Source organism: Engystomops pustulosus, chromosome 7, assembly GCF_040894005.1.
Source record: "Engystomops pustulosus chromosome 7, aEngPut4.maternal, whole genome shotgun sequence".
NCBI classification, from domain to species: domain Eukaryota; kingdom Metazoa; phylum Chordata; class Amphibia; order Anura; family Leptodactylidae; genus Engystomops; species Engystomops pustulosus.
This window is the reverse complement of record NC_092417.1, coordinates 154,091,361-154,108,714: the sequence shown is the minus strand read 5'-3', so window position 1 is coordinate 154,108,714 and position 17,354 is coordinate 154,091,361. Positions and strand designations below refer to the sequence as shown.

General features: G+C 44.3%; 1 protein-coding gene across 2 annotated transcripts; it reads right to left on the bottom strand.

Annotated features, from left to right (window-relative positions):
* Positions 1–4,014: 4,014 nt before the first annotated feature.
* On the bottom strand, positions 4,015–16,926 carry RCOR2 (REST corepressor 2). Of its 2 annotated transcripts, none has more exons than XM_072118362.1 (13): positions 16,801–16,926; positions 16,159–16,313; positions 10,468–10,524; positions 10,213–10,290; positions 9,254–9,306; positions 8,389–8,550; positions 7,350–7,468; positions 7,083–7,152; positions 6,781–6,996; positions 6,349–6,426; positions 6,202–6,259; positions 5,426–5,652; positions 4,015–4,857 (listed from the first exon to the last, which is right to left on the bottom strand). In XM_072118362.1, exons 2-13 carry the CDS (start codon positions 16,277–16,279, stop codon positions 4,591–4,593), a joined length of 1,506 nt encoding a protein of 501 aa, XP_071974463.1. In that variant the 5' UTR covers positions 16,280–16,313; positions 16,801–16,926; the 3' UTR covers positions 4,015–4,590. The 2 variants fall into 2 exon arrangements, with proteins under 2 accessions (XP_071974463.1, XP_071974462.1); XM_072118361.1 differs by having other exon boundaries at positions 16,638–16,898.
* Positions 16,927–17,354: the final 428 nt, after the last annotated feature.

Genomic DNA, 17,354 nt, shown 5'->3' with positions numbered 1-17,354 from the left:
ACAGGCAGATAGATACATGCATACAGCTACAGAGACATGCATAAAGATAGACAAGCACGGAGGCAAACACACACACTGACAGACAGATACACATGCAGGCAAACACATCATCACACATACCATACACTCATTATATACACATCCATACATGTCACATACCATTCAGCAGCCCTGGTGTCACACAGAGGAGTCTTCAGGCTTCTCCTCCTCCTGATCTCTGAGCTGCCGGATTTCAGCTGTGCTGCAGCTCGTGTGAAGAGGTGATGGGGGGAGGAGGAGGGGGGGATTAACCCATAATGTGCTGCATCACACAGGCAGCTCTGTAGCCTCTACCTGTGCTGTGTCTGTCCGAGTGGGGGAGAAACAGTGCAGGACACAGCTCTTCATCACAGGAAGTGAAGATGTGCACAGCGTGTGTGGGCCCCCGGCAGCTCTCTGGGCCCCGGCACTTGCCCACGTATGCCGGGTGCTGGAGCCGGGCCTGCTAATGACTATGCTGCACATATAAATGTTCACCTGCAATGAAATAACGGAACACCTAAAAATACACAAATTTTATATATCACTAAAATAGGACCTGCAATGTACTGCACCTGGGCTGCCTGTTCACATTAGGTTGGAGCTGCTATAGAGGGAGCCCAGCAGGAAAAGAAAAATGTATACTCTCCTACCCACGCTCCTTCTCCAGGACCTGGGCAGTGTGATGACACTGCTGCATCCGTCCTCTCTATGACACAGGCAGTGCCAACAATGTCACTGCTTAGTTGATGACACCTCCTGGCTCACACAGAGGGCGCAGGTGGCAGGAACATCGGGCTGCCTGCACCCAGTAATCAGTGATTTGTGTGTCTTAAAGACGCACATACACCTGATTACTATCGAGGGTGTGTGAGGCAGGATGAAGTCCAGGCCTGCACCCATAGTGCATGTTAAACAGGGGCTGTGGTATTCACCCTCTGCTGAATATACACAGCTCCTTCCAGCGGACTAGTACAGGGTTTTTTTTTTTCCGGTGTTTCCTGTTGGATTTCATGGATACTGAACAGATTGAGAAAGGGATGCCCTCTCCTCACCCCCTTCCCTAACTTGGGAGTACGAGCCTTTGGACATGTTCAGTGTATACACTAAGCATATCTGAAGATGTGAATAAAACCTTATAACAGGGTGGTGATCCCTATAGAATGGGAGACTACAAAGGCCGGGGGTCTCGTTCTGTCTATTGTATTAGGCAGGTATGTAATGTCCTACATATAAGAAACTGCACCATAAACCCTGGTACTAAATGCAATTAAATATGGTGGAAATGTGACACTAATCCTGCTGAAAGCAACATCATAATAGAAGTTACCCAAGACTAATGAAAGGAGATAAAAACATGAAAATGTGGCCTCTATGGGAATGGGTTGTGTGGAGCAGCTTTCTTACTAAGCTCTTCATAGTTGTATTTGTTCAGGAATAACTTCCATTGCTAGAATCCCCCACCCCCTTTTTTGTAAAATAATAAAGGAATTGTTGTATTGTTTCTCCTAACCACAGGCTGGGGGATTATAATCTGATCAGTGAGGGTCCAATTGTTATTGCTAGAGCGCCAAGTTGAGTAGGTGTCCTGCTTCTCCATTTAATATTATAGAACTGGAAACTGCTGAGTACAGCGCTCAACTATGTCCACCACTCTCATGGACTGTGAATGGGAGTGCTGGTGATAACTGAGCACAGTGTTCAGCAATTTTTGTTGCTCCATCCATTTCGTGAGAACAGGACCCCACTTCTCGTAAATGGCGGGAGTCCCAGAAGTCAGAAACACCTATGATTCACATAGTCATGTTACTGCAGACCAGAATGTGGTCCTTTCCTGATGCATAGTAGATCATGGACTTGTATGACAGATTATTCTGCCGCATGTAGCGGGTGAGCCGTGCTGAGCACATATTAATTTTGTCATTAAAGTCGGGTTCAGACTTACTGCACTTGCTGGATTATTGGAGCCTTGATAAATCATTTCATTCAGTGAGACTGAGCTCCATGTAGAACCAAGAGCAGCGTCCATAGAGTTCTGCACGACCCCTGCGAATGCTGGGTCCCCATCCCTATTGTATTATAGCTTAGGACCTGGGTGGGTCTCGTGTGGTATCATAGGAACCTGCTGCTGGCAGAGTTGCAGTGGATTTTGCTAAGAAAAGTGCATGTAGGACGCATAGAACTTTTAAGGGAGGATTCACATGTTCTATGGTTTTATAAAACCTAAGATCATGATACATATCAGCCTTTTTTTTTTAATTAAACCAAGACCCAACTAGACTTGAGCAGATTTTCTTTTTCTCCATATTATGGGTATTTCAGTTCTCTTACGATCTCAGATGATGCTGAACCGGTCCGTTTCCTAAACCACATCCTACTCCCAGGAATATCGTTCAGCTAAGAGCCAATCCAAGATGCCAATAACCAGTATGTGCGCTGTCGCTCCATAAACAGACTTTTAGGGGTTGGGGGCGTCTCCCCAGTGCATTTCTATTTTAAAGGGGGTCAAAACAGCCCCTGCTTTCGTTATGCTCATCCACAGTTTTATGTAAAGGGCATCTACGACCAGAATGGAAGGCTGTATGCAAATGAGCCTGAGGGGCTCAAGGCTCTATAGGTGTTAATGGAGCCTTGAGCCCCTCAGGCTCATTTGCATATTGTCTTTCATCCTGCTGGTAGATACCCTTTAAAGGGCATCTACCACCAGGATGAAGGACTTAATGTAAATGACGTGCAGCACATATGGAGCCCCTCTGGCTAATTTGCATACAGTCCTTCATTCTGGGGGTAGGTGCCCTTTAAACTTTTATATACTAAGAACCAGTGTACTCGGGCTGTATTCACACTGAGAAATTTCTGCACAGGAAGTTCTACAAGGAACATATTAACCCAAACTTCTGACACCCAAAGAACAAAGCAAGATTGGAAAATTCCAGCTTTCCTTATTAACATGAGAAAATCATGGCAGCTCTAACTCAAACATAGATCCAGGCACAGCGACTGTGGTGATGATCTTATATTTGTCAGCCATTGCCTCCTTCATGCTAATATCAACTCTATGCTGATGAGCCTGAAGGGCTCTATATTATCATCTTCTGATATTTCAAGAGAAAGTTACGTCTTAGTGACTCTAATTTTGTGCCCAGCATGGGGAATGTAACACTGGTACACATACTGCCCATTTCTTTTGTCGCCCCTCTTGGACAGACAGGTGCATGTTCACACAAGAATCCTAAAACATTTATAATGCATCTCGCTGTGGATGTTCACTGCTTTGGTGGAAGGGGAATAATAATAATAGTCCGTGCAAACCCTCTCAAAGAACAAGAAAAGGAAGAAAAAAAAAAAAAAAAAAAGCACCAAATGAATTCCCCCCCCCCCCAATGATCTGCTCATGTTACAAGCCTGGAAACCCGTTATTTTCCAGTAAACTCCAGAACAGAGCCAGGTTGTGCTCACCGTACTGCGTCCAAGTGCCATAGGGACTTATATTTCGGCCGGATATACATCCCGTCCCCATAAAAGCCTTAATATTTATATACACAATTTGATCAGCTTCTCCTGCTCAATGTCAGCTGACACCATGTTATAGAGCAGGAGGAGCCGAGCAGTAAGTGCTCTATAACATGCTGCCTTCAGATTGGACACTGTGTACAAGCTACACAGCTCCTCCTGCTCTATATGCAGCAAGAGGAGCTGAGCAGATCTGTCTTTATATGCTGTTAGTAGAACTTGTATTTTGGTCATTTGCATTTTTCCTGCCTATGCTTAAGAGTCCACTGGGCGGTCCTAGACTGAGTGACATTGTTTCTCTTGTTAAAAAAAAAAAAAAAAGTCAAAGTAAATAATTCAGACCACAAACTCGGCCATCAAAAATTACAAAAGAACAAATCTCCTGCCCAATAATATGACCCACTAATCAGGCTGATTGGTTAATCCGTCTGCAGAGTCTGAAATCTGTGGCTTCACTTTTAAAGCGTTAAATGAATACAAATATTAAGAAACGAACCCATTTTTATTTATTAACTATTCACAAAGTTAAAAGTCACTACTACATATCCCACAGGTAAGTGTACCCTAGCACGGCCCAACAACACCGTCACATCAACAGTCTAATGACACCAACCTGCACATAACCTTATAACTCACCATCGGATGGAAGCCGAAAGACACGGCCGTCCTGGAGACACAAGGCCGGGTCCATCATATCTTACCACAGCCATAGACATTCTACTGCTCAGCACCTCCCAGGGAAAACTGATATATCCGAATCCTTGGTGTAATAGTTCAAATCATCCTCAAGAGGGCGACAGCAGGTACATAGAAAAACATTCATAAGACAAAAAAAAAAAAAACGGGTCCCTTTTTGGGCTGCACCCATCAGGAGTCTTTATCCATAGGTCCGCAAGATGGTGCATCCTCTACTACAAGGGTCCCATGTCCACACAACGCTTAGTGCTGTTTCTTTGAGAAAAGAGGAGTCGTTTCACAGGTCAGATGCTTAAATACTACAATCTCAGCGCTACCCCATAAATAAACCCACCCCATTCACAATTTGCCATAGGAAATTCTTCATGAGAAGGCGGGCTCCGCATGATTTCCTAAGAGGGCCGGTGGTCCACGGGGGCTCTGCCGGGGGGCCGGGCGCACCAGAGGTGGGGGGCGGGGTTGTAGGAGACGTCCGGGCTGGAGAGGAGGCGGCTGACGATGCAACGTGGGAGCTGAAGGAAGCGCTGGACGCAGTAACGGAGGAGGGAGAGACAAAGTGGCGGCAGCAGGGGGCGCTGTAGCGGTGGTCGTTACAGTCTGCGTGGTAGAAGAGACGGATGTGATTTGTACCTGGAGATGAAAAAAAAACGGAGTAAGAGGTTGCAACACTTCAATATTACATGCAATGGCGAGTATTTACTTCCAGGTCATGAAACACAAAGATGATTTTAGGTGCTTTAAATTTTACAACTTTTATATCATGTTGAAACTATATATGTAGAGAGGGATTGGATCATTAAAGGAGGAAAGTGCAAACATACAGCCACCACCCCAGGCATATTCATCATAATATGGTCATCATGTGGTACCCCCCTGGTAGATGAGGGTCTACATTAGGCAGATACAGCAGTAGAGTATCTCCTTTAGGCCAGTTTCACACTGCTGTAGCCCGGCTAAGAGCATACAACAGCGTGCTGGAGGATGATCTTCATAGCGATGGCGCCCATCCGGAGACACGGGGAAAGAGAGCATGCTCTACTTTATCCTTGTGCACAGTATGGTATGGTATGGTATGGTATGATGCCACGCCTCAGCAGATGTGACAGATGTCACAGAGGACCAAACACTCTGTGGTGTAAAATGTATTCAGTCATTAAATAATGAAGAAATAGAATCCATCCCATAAACGGCGCCTCACCTCCTCTTCATCCTCGGTGACTGTCTGGGAGGAGCCCGTGCTCTTGTTGGAAGACTCCGCTGGGACACTTGATGGAGGGATGTCTTGTTCAGCTTCCCATTCCTGAAGGACTTCCTCCAAGTTGAACCGTCTACGATAACTTATGAAGAAAGTCTTCACCTGGGATGGAGTTTTATTACCGAGAACCTCCGCGATGGCCTGGAAATCCTTCCCGTATCGTCTGACGGCTGGAACAAACAAGAAAATATTCTCTCTGTACATTGCTGATGGGCGCAGGGAGGAAACACCACGTAGGTACATCCTACATGTAATCATGATGACAAATCGATTTTCCTATATCATCTCTGAGTTTGGAGAGGATTTAAAGACTGTATGCAAATTAGCCTGTGAGGCTCCAGGCTCCATTAACACCAATGGAGTATGGAGCCCCTCAGGCTCATTTGCATACAGTCCTTCATCCTGGTGGTAAATGCTCTTTAAGAATTGCAGGGAATACCATCAATTACATGGGACTGCTGTCTCCTAACATACACTTCAGAGTCTCAAAATATCTACTGTGAAGCAAACCTCCTGCTTATGATCAGCTTCTCCTCGTCAGTTCTTACAAGCAGGAGGCAGGGGACAGGTACGAAGCGGAGACAATTTGTGGCTATAGAGGGTCACAATTTGTGGCTAGACACATGCTCTGTCCAGAACAAGATCACATGACACCGCAGGTTAAAAAAAAACCGGGATAAAGTCAGAATAAATAGAGCGCTATTAGGAAATCCCCTCACCTTGCACGGCCAGCAGCTGCTCATCTGTGGTCCAGCGAGCGTTCAGTTTGATATTAAGCTGGAGATAAAACAGGAGATAATTGGGTAAACGCTCAATTAAATGCCCTGGGATTGTAGACTAATAGAAAGATTGGGGGATGATCTTACCTCTGGGGGTCTCAGGTTGGTGACCCCTCCATTTAGAGTCTCTTTTAAGCTACTATTCATTTGCTTAATGTTCTGTACCTGAAAATTGAACAGGACAGTCAATACTTGCACAACTAAACACAAGAAAGTTTTTAGTCACTTGATGAATTGCAAACTGTTGCTTCATGACACATAAACTACTCGCATCTCACATCTATGAGAAGTAAAATCATCCAATGTGTTATCTGACATAGGAGTCTGAACTATGACCTGACTTTTATGATCCCAATATAACACTGCCACCTTGTGGTCAAAGGGGGTACTACAAGCAGCTCCTCTTATCTTGATCACACATCACTTATTGGGAGCCTCAGGTTAGTGGTGGCCATGTTATCTCCCATAAATTGTGATTGGTTCCCGTATCATAGAGCGATGAGCAAAAACCTTTCCTACCTGGCGTTTGAGCGACACCAGTTGTGTGTCTAGCTGGCTTACAGTAAGTGCTGGCATTTCTGGAGTGGCACACACAGTGGAAATGTCACTCTTGCTAAGATGCATGCCTTTTGGCGGCCTCCGACGGGACCGTAACGGGTGATGTCGATACTGAGACACCACTGGTTCCTTTTTGATTGGTCCAGATTTTCCACCGGATGCAGATTTCTGAGTGTCCTGTAATAATCGTAGACAATGATGATATAGCGGAAATATTTTTTTAAAAATCAAATAAACATAAAAAAGTAATAGTAATACTTCACCTCCTTCTTAATATTGGCAACATCCAGTTCATTGTCGTTCATTTTGGGCACCTCTTCTGCATCTTCATTACTGTAAGAAAGAGGAGACACATATTTATTGTAAGAACCAACATCCCAGTAAACCTCTTTGTAAATCAAAATTTATATTACGCTACGACTGCCCATTATATAACTTACAACCTTCCCCTCCCCCATTTCTATACCCCACAAGCCTCCTATCCCTGTCTCGTCTCCATTACTCCCCCACAGGAGCAGCTAGCTTCTCACCTCTCTTCTCGCTTGCTCTGCAGTCTTCGGGCCTGACGATCCATCACACTGGTCCTGCTTCGGGTCTTCTTCCAGGAGTAGTAGTACTTGACCAGACTAGGGATCAGTTTATCTGGGAGCTGACGGAGCATGGAATAGTTACAACATAGATCGATCTCACAATCCCTACATCTCCTATTCCCTTCCCCAGTCCAGCAATATACAAAATGCACACAAAGGCAAGAGAGAAGTATAAAGCAACCAGGTAAGTACGGCCATGAAATTAGCAAAGGATAAATGACTTATTTTAGAATTTAATTTTTTTTTTTCCCCTGTCGCTTGATTTATCTCACAACTAACATTTTAAAAAAGTTGCCTAAATCGACAGACTTTGCAATATACTTTATTAAAGAAATATGATCAGGTGTCCTTCTTTTGCCCCTGTCTTTCTTCCCTAAAGAGAATCCATTGGCACATTTTAGGTACCCGAACTGAACACAACACTTATTTTTAGACGTAAAGACGGGCACAATTTATTTTTCTTAAAAAAAAAAAAAACCTGGCCCATTGACTTTAATGTGAAATACCATTATGTATGTGATCACCGTATTTCTGAACCATCAAATGTCCGCTAGACCGCAACATAAAAGATATAATGTGTGCTATTTGCCGTTTTTTGCAGTATGGCCCTCCATGGAAGGGAAAAAAAAAAGGCTGCATATGGTGTCGTCCATCGTATAAATGGCCAATTTTAAGGCAAATTGCCCGTGAGACCAGGTCACGTGGATGCCAGCCCACCAAATATTTTTGTGGATATGAAAAGTTATGGATAACAGACGGAAGTCACAAGGCCCATTTTTTATTTCCGTAAACAACAGCAAAACCCATACGGTCGTGCGCACAAGGACTTATTGCTATGTTACGTAGGGCTATGCCTATACCTTTGTCTTTATTGTCCTTAAATTCCCAACTTCACTTGAGAAATATGCAAATTAGCCGTCTCTTATCACGTTAGTATTCAATACAATGTAACAACAGAACACGCAAGATGTCAGGTTACCATTTGTTGTATCCGTTGGAAGCATTTTCCATGAAAACTGAACGCCTGTTCAAAGAGAACTTTATCCTCCACGCTCCACTCATCAGGAAACGGGGTGAAATTTGCAAGGTCAGCGAGTGAACGCTCAACATCGTGTTTGTGCCAGAGCAGCATCCCGAGAGCCTGTAACGTCCGGAGGAATGGAGGGAGCACGGATGAGAAGACAAGGACGGCAGGAAGAGTAGGGAATGATGGAGAAAGAGCGAGAGAACACAAAAGGGAGAAAATATAACAATTAGTATATCCACCTGCACAAGGATCAAGCCAAAAAATTACATTTATTTTACATAAAAAGTCCTGGGTCATGGATGTGTGAAGATTAGATGGGGCAGCAGGGAGATCGTACAGATAAAAAGTATCAAAAGTAAGTGTGTGTCTCTGCTGAGAAGCAAGGTCCAAGAAAGGCTTAAAGGGGTTTTACCAAATTTTCACGTTACTCCCTATTCACATAATTAGAGATAACGAGCTGATCAATGAGTGTCCAACTAAGTGATGCGGAGAATGGCGATTCACATTCTCAGAGGTGGGTGAAGCTACTGCATGGGGCGTGTATCCTGCTGCTACATTCAGTAATTTGAGGGTGATGATGAAAAATTGCAGAGCACAGCGCTCCGGTATCTCTAACACACCTATTCACTGCCAGAGTTCCATAGATTGTGTTCTCAGCGATCAGCTTGTTCTGGATAGGGAACAACTTAAAAAAGTTGCTCAAAACCCTTTAAAGCCTTTTTTTTTTTGTGGGGGGGAAGGGGGACAGGAGCGGCTTTATAAAATATGATAATTTATGTAAAAAAAAAGAATTTAGAGAATAGTCTGTCCCTATTACCTGCTCCACATTGTAGCCATGTTTTTCCTTTGCCATTGAGATGTACTCATCCACTGCAAGACAAAAGGGAAGAGGGAATAAAGACCACAACGCAAAGGATCACACAGAGGACAGCAATGTCAGGCCTTGAAATAAAGGATGTAACAGATGTGGGTTTTCCAGGTGGTTTCTGGCCCGGTTCCTGACTGGAAGTTGCAGGTGTTCATAGGTCTCACTCCTTCCAGTAAGTGGCCTCCTTGGATATTCATATAAAACCCCTTTCTATCATCATAATCCAAGCACTCTGACTGTGGAAATCGTCTTATATTTGTTATAGGTGGCCTCCTTCCTTCTAAAATCTACTTTAAAAATTATGCTAATTAGTCAGAAGGGTTCTGGGCAGCTTTTACAGAACCCATGTGCTGTAGCTTCACAGGCTGTTACACTGTATCCTCTTCCCTCAGCCTGCTTTGATCTCAGACAGAGGGAGGGGGAAATTGCTCCTGCAAAGTGTAACAGCCTGTGAGGGGCATGGAGGGGCTCTGGTATTTCCCGCAGGAGACCTTCTGGCTGATTAGCTTCATTATAAAAGTTGATTTTAGAAGGAGGGAGGTCATGGATAACAAATAAGATTACCACAGTCATGGTGCCAGGGACTAGGAGTAAGTGGCATTGGTTTATGATGGTAAAGTATGTGAGTCTTGTGCCCTTTTGTGACGGGCATCATGGCTTCTATGTATATCAGAGGCAGAATAGATCTATGAGATTTATAAGTATTTGACAGAACTGATAATACAAGGTGTCTGATGTATAATGTGGAGTATCATCGCTTTGTCACCTAGAACCTCTCTGTATTAATAATAATCTTTATTTATAAAGCGCCAAATTCCGTAGCGCTTTTCCGTATTCTACAGCACCATGGGGAGAACGACTCTGTACGCCTTAATGTAGGGGTAGGAATTACCCCACTAAAAACTTACATTTGGCATCGGATACAAAATGATTTGGTGACCAAACCAACATCCCCTTCATGTCGACCGGATTCTGTGCTGCGGTGTCTGGAGAGATCAGAGAATTCAGAGTTTAGTTGTGACAGATTCTTATGAGGTTACAGGTCACATAATACGGTGTAGCCTTTGATATTAGGTTTTAGATAAAGTATTTATGTAATTTACTTTTAAGATTTCAAAAAAATAATAATAATTTAAAAAAAACACCTTAAAAATAGGATTTACCTGGTTTATAATCCGGAATCTGAGCCTGGTAGTCAGAACCCACTCGGATCATACTGTCTAAAAGGGAAATAATACAAAATTGGAGATTAAAAAAAACAAATGATAAAAAAATCCCATAAAAATCAGGACACCAGACGCAGCCCTTAGCGAGTAGGAACATAAATCATCCTGGGGATAGAGCGAGGATACAGGAAGGATATAGAAGCCAAATGCAGGAGGATTCAATCCCTGGATGTTTAGTACGATACAAGCCCCTTACCCAGCACCAAGAAAACCTAAAGATTATAGGAACGTAAAATGTAAACTAAACAGGTGTCTGTACGAGTTTACAAAATTATTGGGGTCCCATCCTCATGATTGCTGGGGGGGTCCCAAACTTTGAAGAGTTAAGAAGATGAGAAACTTCTCTAAAGGAAAACATAAAGGGAGGGTCTCAAGACTATCATTGGTTTTCAGTAAAGTATTGGAGCCCCTCCAATAAGACAGAATGGTTCCCATTCTAGAGTGTGGTATTCTTATATCCGAATGGCCGCCATGTGACATCACCACATCCCCAGGAGGCAGACGCTGCAGACCAATTCCCGCTGGTTTCTCTATTCAGCTATAGGAAGAGGAGAGATCACCCAATCCCCGATAAGACGAGTCTCTACATTTCTCAGGACCCCAATCACACTATAATAATGAGTATAGGAAACTCATCATCAGGGGAGAAAACTGAGGCCGCCGGTTCCTCTCGCTTTGCCAGTAGTTTACAATAACAGGTGACCGATAACTTCCACATATGAACATGTGAACACCAATAAGCAGCCATTATTAATGGAAACTTTTATGCTCTTTCTTATGAACAGGAGTTAGATGAAGGATTTGCAGTCACCCAACAATTGGGATCACCAAGAAACTATGGGGCTTGTTTCCACTAATACTACTACTCTTCCTGCTCTATAACATGCTGCATGTAAATAGGACACCATGGACAATCTGCTCCAATCTCCCTGCTCTATAACATGCTGCCTGCAGGTAGGACACTAAGTACTATCTGCTCAGCTCCACCTGTTCTATAACTTGCTGCCTGCAGATAATACACTGTGTACAATCTGCTCAGCTCCTGCTGCTCTATAACATACTGCCTGGATATAGGACACTATGTACAATCTGCTCAGCTCCTCCTGTTCTATAACACGCTGTCTGCAGGTAGGACACTATGTACAATCTGCTCAGCTCCTCCTGCTCTATAACACCCTGCAGAGCAAAAGAAGAAAATAATCAAATAAATGTAAGAGGAGACAGGAGGAGCGCAGTCTATGACAGGTAATGGCGCCGCCTCTAAAGCTGAAAGTAAGATGGGAAAAGGTTCAAAGAGACAGGAGCTGGGAAATAATACGGGAATGTTTAGCTCCTTTACCCAAGACTCTAATAGACGATTTCACTCATAATGACCGTTCATCAAGTGGAATTTAATGAAGAAATGATAGCATCGGTGAGCAGATGACACGCCTCCTGCGCCTGGAAAGAAGAAGGCGACCGCGATTGAAATCTTCATTCGATAGTTTGATGAAAGATCTTTTGTTCCAATGAAAGAATTTCAGGTCACACAAAAATCCTTGAAAGAACGTTCCTAGAAATACAGCGCGTCCTGTGCTCCGGCTCATCTACGGCTTCGAACATCTACAAGATGGGGTAAGAGGTCTACGGCGCCAACCGCAAAACGACTGTCAGCCCAAGCATCAACCTAATGATACCTGTAATAACACAATGACACAAGTCTTCTCCCCCCTCCCCCGGCCCATCCTGTACAGGAACAAAAGGGGAGAGCAAAGCGGGAACCGGCAAGAGGAGACGGCCATTAAAAATGGATAAGACTATGGGATATCCTACAGCACGACACCATATGTGGAGGGGAAGGGGGGCAGCTTCTGCACCTTATGCAATCGCTTTAAATTAGAGCGTTCCCATCCAACTTTAGTTGGGGGGGGAGGAATTTCTATTTAAAGGTTGCGGGAATTCTTATAGGAAATCTACCATTTGTTTTATGCACTGTGAACTAAACAGACCTCGAGAATGCTGTAGCTACACTGATGCAGAAACATATCTTGTTTAATCCCTGAACCGAGTAGTTTTGCTCAAAAAACAATGATAAAATTCAGGATCTTGGGAAAGCTGGGTGCATACACGTACACATTACAGGGCGCTTCAGGATTAATCAACCTGAGCTGGATGACTCATACACAGCAGCTGGGGGACAGTGCAGAGATTGATTACTTCTGCCTGTCAGGGACAACACAGCGATTACATAATTATCTGGAGCAGTGCATAATTAGGGTAAGATGAGAAGCGCCGGAGCAGCCACAGGAGCAACAGAACCTCATTATCATAATTTTATAATAGTTTTTTCAGCAAAACCACTCAGCTCAGGGATTAAACAAGATATGTTTCTGCATCAGTGTAGCTCAAGGTATGTTTTCATAATGCATGATCTCAAATGGTAGATTTCCTCTAAAATGCCTCCGTTTACACCTTTACGGAGGACCCTAAACATCAGATGACAAATTGAATGAACAAGCGTTAATCTGGCAGATCATCTCTCCCGATTCCCACATACACGTCCAAGATCAACTCTGTCACATGAAGGAAGAGCCGGGGCCTAGGGTAACATCAGAGGAACATAAGATCACACTGCCGAATCCCAACCTGCCTAATAAGTATCATTCGCGCTGCTTATAGACAGGCAACAGAGGACAAATTATAACGAGGAGCCGTCACTTCTCCTGACTCATCCGGTTTATTAAATAATTGTAATCTCCATGAAAAAACAATTCCGGAGCTTCTGTTCTTATAAAGCAACGTAGGGCAGAGCCTCTGTTATTCCTCCTAGTAAAGAGGAGGGTTTAGCCAGGCGGGTGTTACCAGCAGGGGGCGTGCCCAACATTGTGACAGGCCACACCAGGACTCACCTCCCACTTGGCTACTAAAAAAAACAAAAAATGATATTACCTGGGAGCCAGGTAATGTGAAATAAAGTTTATAAAGTAGTGACAATATTCAGAATGCTGACAAATATGTTTTTAAATCAGCACAGCATAGGCTATTGGATCCTGTCATCAGCTAAAAATGACATTCCTGATGATAGGTTTTTTTTTAAGCTTCGCCGCACATATAAATCGGACTACCGCCACTTTCCCCAAAAGGATCAGGCATATTGAATTCCAAAAGCTCGATCCTACCCGATACCTGCCTTTATGGAAGAGAAACCCTAAACCCATTAGTTGGTTGGCTGCCAAAAACAGTGCCTTATGTGAGTGGTCAGCTTCACATTCCCCTTCCCACCCCCCAATTTCTGTCCAATATGTAAATGAGAACAGGTCATCAGATTTTACTTCATTAAAATACCAGCCCCCTCAGATAGGAGAAACAAAAAGGCCCTTTATAGAATTCCCTCTTCTATGTGAAATCTTCACCTTTTACCTGTACAATTTCATCTAGAAAGTGTTATGCAAATTAGGCGTCATATTTTACCCAAAATGAGTCACTTTTAGGGACACAGGGAGCATCACTTTATACTCCACAATCTTTGGGTACAATTACATCAGGCTTGTGGTTCTGTGAGCTTCAGAACCGAAGAAACAGGCTGCTAAAGACATAGTTGGAAATGTGACCTGCAGATAAAGCTCCATTTCTTCTGCATCTACCTGTAATCCGATTCTGTAGATCACAGAACCACAAGCCTAATGTGACCTTGAAGAAGAGATTCTTATCTTTAACATAACACCATAACAAAGCACGTTTCTAGGTACAAGCCATCTTAAAATATATGGTTTTCATACATCCCCTGCAGTCTCTAAAAGTGACTCATCTCAGGCAAATATGACTCTTCTCCGATCATTTTCAAATGACTTTTTTTTTTTTTAATAGGTAAAAGGGAGATAATTCACATAAAAGAGTGAATTCTAAAAACTACATTTCATACCTTACCCGAGGCTGGTAGTAGTTTAGAAGGTAAAGGCTGATCTCCATGGATAGGCAAAAAATACAAAACAAAATAAGCTCACAATCTGAACAAAAGGTATTCGAACCTCCAATACCAATAGGTAAAATACCACATGCCAGACATTAGGGCAGTGATGGCGAACCTTTTAGAGACCGAGTGCCCAAACTACAACAAAGACCCGCTTATTTATCACAAAGTGCCAACGCAGAAATTTAATTTGTGATTTATACTCCCTTCTCTGTCACAGTTTTCATTGATACCAGCACCTGAGGACACCAATAAAGCAGAAAACAGTCCCAGGTAGAGCTGTCACTTCAAAATATCTCTGTGCACAGCAAGTCCTGGGCTGTCTGGGACTGCAGGAAGATACCTGGAGTCATCTCTGGTGATGGCCTGGGTGCCCACAGAAAGGGCTCCGAGTGCCACCTCTGGCACCAGTGCCATAGGTTAGCCATCGCTGCATTAGGGCATCAATGGCAGACAGTAGGGAAGCCTAAGGCATAGAGGAATTACCATTAGTATCGGGTCCTCTACTATTATCACCTATGTGTTGTCTAGTAGGCTGACTTTGTACCTATTCAGTGGTATAATACAGACCCAGGTGCTAGATACAGACACAGGACCCCACAGAACCAGTATCCTGGCGGCAGGTATCTAGACTGGCGCCGCTGTCAGCACATATGAATGAATACACAACGTCAAGTGGACAAGGGGGTGGAGCCTAGCAGGCGTCGTTACACAAGATACACCGGCTATCCTCATAGGCATTACAATCTACAAGATGTAAAAGAGACAGAGGTCATCATGAGACACAGAACCAGAGAAGGTCCAGAGCAGGATCGGACTCTACAGAGTAAAAATGTATTACAGAGGGCGAGGATACAGCGAGGGAAGCTGTAAACACAAGGCGCCAGGAAGAGGTTAATTAACTTGTGACAAAGACCAGACAGATAGAAAATATGAGGAGCTGCTGGGATAGGAGGATATCCACAGATAAGGATATGTTCACATATGTGCAGATCATATCCCATTCCTAGAAATCGCTACAAAACCAGGACCACAAAAATGACTGAATTTTGCCCAATATTATTCCCTGTGATCCCATCTCTTCCTATAGAGGGGGGGGCTATCCTCACCTTACACAACATAACCCTGCATTCGCAGCTCCCAACCCTTGCCCTCCTAAGGCAGCGTTAAGCCATTGTCCTGCCGGAGCTGCGCTCCTCTTATTGGAGAGGGTCCTTGTCCTACCAGAGAGCGGCTGCCCATCTTTCCTGCAGGATAGCCGTTAGGAAGCCCCACACACATTTCCTGCCAGGGAACAGCGTGACAGCCCCCGAATCCCTGGAGAAGAAGTACACAGCCGCCTTTAACCCTTTACCTCCCCAGGGGAGGCTTCCTCCCATTAACCCATTGTCTGAAAAGGCAGCTGTAAGGAAACCCTTCTTAACCCTTCATACTCCATGGAGCCCCCTGGCTATAACCCCTTTTGGGTGCAGGATAAGCCATCCTTAACCCTTTGCAGCCATTAACGCCCGCACTGTAACCCCTGCAATGCCGCAAACGTAAAAGCAAAGCAGATGTTAATCCTTTTAGTTCCCAAGGAGGACCCTTAACCCATTCATTCCCTGCACAGCGCAGCGAGACAATGAGCCGCCCCCCCCCCATAGACAAGTCCATCAGTTTAGAGATTCCTGAACCCTCACCCCTTGGGGCTTCGTCCTCGCTGCTGTCCTCCTCCGAATTGCTTCCCATGCTGTCGGATTTGGCTCGGTTACGAGAGATGATCGCGGCGGAGCCTGGAGACTTATCCATCACGGAGGGCATCGCTGGATCTTTTAACCCTTCAATGCAGGATCACCTTCAAAGATAACGAAGAGGGAAAAAAAATTTAATTAAATTGAATAAAGTTACAGCACATTAACAGAGAAAGTGACTAAAGGAAAGGGGGGGGATTTTATTAATTTAAAGTCAGGAGGGCGATGGCAAAATTTTACAAGTTTTTCGCTATTTTAAGTTGATAAAAAGGAAGAAAATGATGGGATGACCCCCAGAGCACAGCAAGGACTGTGACCAGGACGGGGTAACAAAGGAACCTGGGGGCATAAGGTGAGGGATGCAGCAGGAGGGGAGAGTTGCTGGACTCCTCCGGGAGCAGGGCAGATGATGAGAGTAGTAGTTGTACCTGGAGCTTTGCCCTGGGGGCTGCGTACAGAAAAGTTTTGCAGAGGTAAGTGTGTCCCTGTGAGGAGGAGGAGAGCACCGGGTCATGGGGTGCTGGGAGCAGATACAAAGTATCACGGGCAGAGGAGGGAGACAGCGCAGCGTCTCCTGTGCCGCTCACTCACAATGAGAGCAGCCACACACAGCCGCACGCATCAAGATCCGGCACGGCCGCCTCACTCCCGCCGCGGAGGCATCACTCCGCCACAGCACCATGTGAGTGCACAGCTGCCGGCATCACCCAATGTGACCTCCCCTCCTCTAACCCCCAGGACCACCAACCCCCAAATACAACCATGTCCCCCGACCTGCCCACTGACACACAGATATTTAGAAAAAAAAATTAAAATTAAAAGTTTTTTTTTTTTAACCTGTTCACACAATGCGTTTGCATTGCGAGTTCAAATGTAATTCAAGAGCAGGTAGGAGGAATTACTGGCGAATGCTAAAGATAATAAGGCAGCGTTCACACGTTCAGTTTGTATAAAAATGCAGTTTTTTTTTAAAGCCAAAAGCAGGTGTGGATCAGAATGGGTGAGAACGTATTTAGGAGGTGCTGATCCTCCTCTTGCTTTTCTACTCTACTCCTGGTTTTGACAGGGAAAAACTGCATCTGAAAAAACTGAACGTGTGAACGCACCCTCAATCTCTACTTCTGTATAGAGTCATCATATTCCAT